Source organism: Haemaphysalis longicornis, unplaced genomic scaffold, assembly GCF_048455015.1.
Source record: "Haemaphysalis longicornis isolate Haplotype H1 unplaced genomic scaffold, Haemaphysalis longicornis Haplotype H1 scaffold_2, whole genome shotgun sequence".
In the NCBI taxonomy this organism is placed as follows: Eukaryota; Metazoa; Arthropoda; class Arachnida; order Ixodida; family Ixodidae; genus Haemaphysalis; species Haemaphysalis longicornis.
This window is the reverse complement of record NW_027526295.1, coordinates 199,188,377-199,193,378: the sequence shown is the minus strand read 5'-3', so window position 1 is coordinate 199,193,378 and position 5,002 is coordinate 199,188,377. Positions and strand designations below refer to the sequence as shown.

At 54.7% G+C, this 5,002-nt stretch overlaps 1 protein-coding gene across 1 annotated transcript; it reads left to right on the top strand.

The window, feature by feature from the left end:
• The first annotated feature begins 268 nt into the window (after positions 1-268).
• On the top strand, positions 269-4,597 carry LOC144168472 (uncharacterized). The gene is made up of 2 exons (XM_077697449.1): positions 269-4,081; positions 4,525-4,597. The coding sequence occupies exons 1-2, from the start codon at positions 306-308 to the stop codon at positions 4,595-4,597; spliced, it is 3,849 nt and encodes a 1,282-aa protein (XP_077553575.1). The 5' UTR covers positions 269-305.
• Positions 4,598-5,002: the final 405 nt, after the last annotated feature.

Below are 5,002 nucleotides of genomic sequence, written 5' to 3'. Positions count from 1 at the left end.
GTGGTGGCAGCGGTGGGATCGACCGGCAACGGCTACTACCTGGTGTGGTAAGCGCTCGACGTTTTCTCTCAGTTCACCAGACTTCTCTAGCACAGGTTATAGTAGTTTAGAGAATGGCTGCGTAAAGCACTGTGTATAGCTTTGATTGTTTCATGCCTAGAGAGTGTGTTGAAACCAGAGCTAGTGCCGAGAGGTAAACAAAGGAGCGTAGAGAATTACTTGCGCGTGCCTTACTAGTAGCTCGATAGTATAGGAGCGGCCAGGGAATTCTAACGCGGGTAAGCAGCAAGAGGCCAGTGCAAACGATGGAGGACCTTAAAGTGAAGGAACTCATCGAAATTTGCGAGGAGCTGAGCCTTGACTTAGGCCGTGCGAAACGGAAGCATGCGATCCTTGAGATCATGCGGAAGGAGAAAGTAACGGCTGAGGAAGTCAATGAGGCCAGGGTTGAAATCAAAGAGCGCCGTGAGCGCGAGGAAGCCGAAAAGAAAGAGCTCCGCGAACGCGAGGAAGCCGAAAAGAAGGAGCGCCGTGAGCGCGAGGAGGCGGAAAGTCGGGAACGCAGGGAGGAAGCCGAAAGACGGGAACGCAGGGAGGAAGCCGAAAGACAGGAACGCAGGGAAGAAGCCGAAAGGCAGGAACGCAGGGAAGAAGCCGAAAGGCAGGAACGGGAAGCCGTAAGGCAGCTCGAGTTGAAGCGGTTAGAGTTCCGGCAGGGCTCGCCGGCGCCTAGCGTAGCTTCTCCAACGGCTCCTGCGAACGGTCCGAGAATTCGGCACCAACTGCCTCCGTTCGTTATTGGCGAGGACATGGCGAAGTACCTCGTTAAGTTTGAGCACGTTTGTGAGCGAAACGATATCGAACGGTCTCTGTGGGCGCAAAACTTGTTAGCCCTGCTTCCTGGAGAGGCATCGGACGTGATAACGTGCCTGTCGAGGGAGGCCTTCGAGAGCTACGACGAGGTCAAAGAGGCTCTTTTGAGGAAATACAGGTTGTCGCCTGAGGCTTTCCGACAGAGGTTTCGGTTCGCGAAAAAGGGCAATGAGTCGCATATAGACTTCGCATTTCGTCTGAAGGCTGACCTAATTGAGTGGCTCAAAGGCGAGGAAGCCTATGACGACCGCGACAAAGTGGTTGAGTGCATAGCGCTTGAGCAATTCTACCGCTGCGTCGAAGACGACGTCAGGTTGTGGCTGCAGGATAAGCTCCAAGAAGTAAAGCTTAACAAGGCAGCAGAGTTAGCTGAGGAGTACTACACCCGCCGAAAGTTGCATTATAAGGCGGTGCGCGTTGAAAAAGCGCACGGTAAGGACGCTTTTAGGAAGAAGCCTGAAGAAGGGAAACAGCTAGAGCGTCGCAGTTTTCGAAAAGACTCACCTCCTACGAAAGAAACTGTTGGGGAAGGCATAGATGAGTCTCGAAAATCGAACAGCGATGCTAAGCAGCGCGCGGATGCCGCCCGGGCATTTGAGTCGCGGAAGCAGATAACCTGCTACAACTGCAAAAAGGAAGGGCACATCGCGGCAAACTGTAAACAGAAGGTTGCATTCGCTACGATCCGAGAAACCGAAAAGAACATGCGGTTGCTCGAGCCCTACATGCAGGAGATAAACGTGAACGGCAAGAAGTGCAGAGCACTCAGAGACTCCGCAGCAACTATGGACGTAGTCCACCCGTCACTAGTTTCTCCAAACGACTGCACAGGAGAATGCGCGTGGATAAGGCAGGTTGCCGAGGAGCAGAGCGTTTGCTTGCCGATTGCAAGGGTCGTCATTGAAGGCGGCTTTGGTAAGCTTAACACCGAGGCGGCCGTGTCCGCAGCGCTCCCCGAGCATTTCCCTTATCTCTTCTCTAATAGCTCGGAGCAACTGCTCAAAGAACAGGGAAAATCGTTCTTTACCAGTTTGGCGTGCATGGCACTCACGAGATCGCGGGCGCGGAAGCTCTCCCAGGAACTTGACACTACCCCAGCGAGCGAAACGGTAAAGGCGGGGGAGAAATGTAGCCCGAGCTGCGAGCCGACCGCACACTCTCGCGATAGGTTGGTTGAACCGCCAGCGGCCGAAGCGGATTGCGTCACCCCTTTCGGCGGAGAAGCCGAAGCGGCGCCGCCGTGTGAGGCGAACGATACGTTGTCCCCAGTCTCCGACAGCTGGCATGAGTTAATCAAGGTGGATCGAGCAACGTTCATTCGAGAACAGCAAAATGATAGCTCGATAAAAGCCTTGCTGGAGAATGTGAAACGGGGCGCAAAGAAGAAGAACGTTTCATTTCATGAGAAGTCCGGCTTGTGGTACCGCAGTTACACGGATGCCAAGGGTCAGAAGTACGAGCAGCTTTTGATCCCGGAAAAGTATCGCCGTCAGCTACTGGAACTCGCGCACGAAAACGCGTGGGCAGGGCACCTCGGTCTGAAAAAGACAAAAGCTCGACTTGCGCTAGAGTACTACTGGCCTAGATGCTGGAAAGACATCGAAGGCTTTGTGCGCTCTTGCGACACATGCCAAAGGGTCGGCAAGAGTACGGATAAGTGGAAGGCGCCTATGAAGTTGGTACCAGTCATAACTGAACCATTCCGTCGGCTGGTGATCGACATTGTTGGGCCTCTGCCCGAGTCCGAGAACGGCTGTAGGTACATTCTAACCGCCCTTTGTGTCGCGACAAAGTTCCCGGAAGCAGTGCCACTCAGAGAGCTCAATTCTCCTCAAGTGGTTGACGCGCTCCTTTCAATATTCGCTCGTGTCGGATTTCCTGCTGAAATTCAGTGCGATAACGGTAGCGTCTTCACTAGCTGCCTAACCTCGACTTTTTTTGAAAGGTGCGGGATCAAAGTGGTGCACAGCTCTATCTATCACCCGCAATCCAACCCAGTGGAGCGAATGCACTCAGTGTTAAAGCGAATACTGCGAGCCCTCTGCTTTGAGCGAAAACGTGATTGGGAAGCATGCGTACCTGCCGCTATGTTCGCTTTGAGGTCTGCTCCACACGAAAGTACGGGGTTTAGCCCTGCGGAGTTGGTGTACGGCCGGAGTCTCAGAACCCCGCTGCGAATGCTGCGCGAGTCTTGGGAAGGTTACAGTGAGGACCCAAACGTGGTGGAGTACGTTCTTAACCTACTGCAGAGGCTCGGGAAAAGTAAAGACCTTGTTGAGAGCCACATGAAGGCGGCACAAGCATTGTCGAAGGCGTACTACGACAAGACGGCTAGGAAACGTACGTTCGAAGTGGGTAACCTTGTGATGCTGCTGCGCCCTTCGAAGAAAAATAAGCTAGAAGTTCATTGGGAGGGGCCAGCAAAAGTAGTGTCGAAGCTATCTGACACAAACTACGAAGTAAAGCTAGGCAAACGGCAGAACAAAATCTACCACAGCAATTTGATGAAACCCTACATTCAGCGTCATGCTGTGGTGAACATAGCTTTGAATGCCGAGGGTGAGGAAGGCGCAGATATTCTGACCTCTGCGGACCTGAAGGAAGGCACTTCGGATCTCCTGCGGGAGCAAGTGAGGTTAGAGCCCTCTCTAAGTGAAGCGCAAAAGAAGGACTTGGAGAAAATAATTTTCGAGTTTGAGGATGTTTTCTCTGATCGGCCCGGAAAGACTACGATAATCGAGCATGACATTGAGTTAACGCGGGACGAGCCGGTTCGTAGCAAGCCGTACCGATGTTCTCCCGTACAGAAACAGATTATGGCGGACGAGATCAAGCGCATGTGTGACCTTGGGGTCATTGTCCCGAGTGAGAGCGATTGCACCTCCCCTCTAATACTAGTTCAAGTACCTGGAAAGGACCCCAGGCCGTGCGTCGATTACCGGCGCCTCAACGCGATAACCCGAGACCAGACGTATCCGATTCCGAACCTCGAGGAGCGGGTGGAGACCGTATCCAAGGCGAATTACATTTCCACACTAGACCTCGTACGAGGCTATTGGCAAGTGCCCCTCTCTGAGCGTGCCAGCAGATACGCTGCGTTCGTTTCCCCGTTCGGAACATTCCGTCCCGTCATGTTGAGCTTCGGTCTCAAGAACGCGCCGTATTGCTTTTCGAAACCAATGGATCATGTGCTTCGCGGCCTGTCAGAGTACGCGCTCCCTTACCTCGATGATGTCGCCATCTTTTCGAACACATGGGAGGAGCATGTAGAGCACTTACGAGTCGTGCTGAGCAGGCTCAAAGAAGCCGGCCTAACAGTCAAACCGTCGAAATGTCACCTAGGTTGCGCCGAAGTGACGTACCTAGGACATGTAGTGGGGCGCGGCCGACGCAGACCGTCGGAAATCAAAGTAGCCGCGGTTCTAAACTATCGCCGACCAACGACTAAGTCCGCGATAAGGGCTTTTTTGGGTTTGGCTGGATATTACCAGCATTATGTGAGAGATTACTCCACACTGGCTAGTCCTTTAACTGACGCTCTCAGAAAGACTGAGCCAGTAAAGGTAGCATGAGGACAGACCGAAGGAGACGGACGAAACTGGTCGAGACACCTGGCAGCACGGCGGGGTACCGGTGATCCAGACCTGGCAGGCGGTACCCGTTCATGGAGAGGGACCTGGTGGAGTCGCCCTTTTCCTGCGGCACTGGAGGTGCACCTGGATGAGCCTGGCGAACGAGCGCGCCCAGCATCCGAGCCACGTGGAGGCAGCTCGTCTTCACGGCGCATTGTCTGGCGGCGGGGGTGCTGTTGTGCCAGAGCGCCTGGCCCAAAGGCGTTGCACGAGGCGACGCGCCGACAGCGAGGCTGAGTCACGCCTCTCCCTTTGTCGCTGCGGCGCGGCCGACTCCTGCATCTCGAAACGCTGCGGCGCGGCCGACTCCTGCATCTCGAAACTCTGCGGCGCGGCCGAATCCCTCAGCGGAGAACGACCCAAACAAGGGCATGTCGCTACGCCCGGAGGCGAGGTCACGGAGACGGCGGCGGCATCGCTCTCCCTTTCCCCATCGGCGGCGCAGCTGACTCACCGCTTCGCTACCATTCGTCGGAATTCAAACTTCAGGCAGCGAG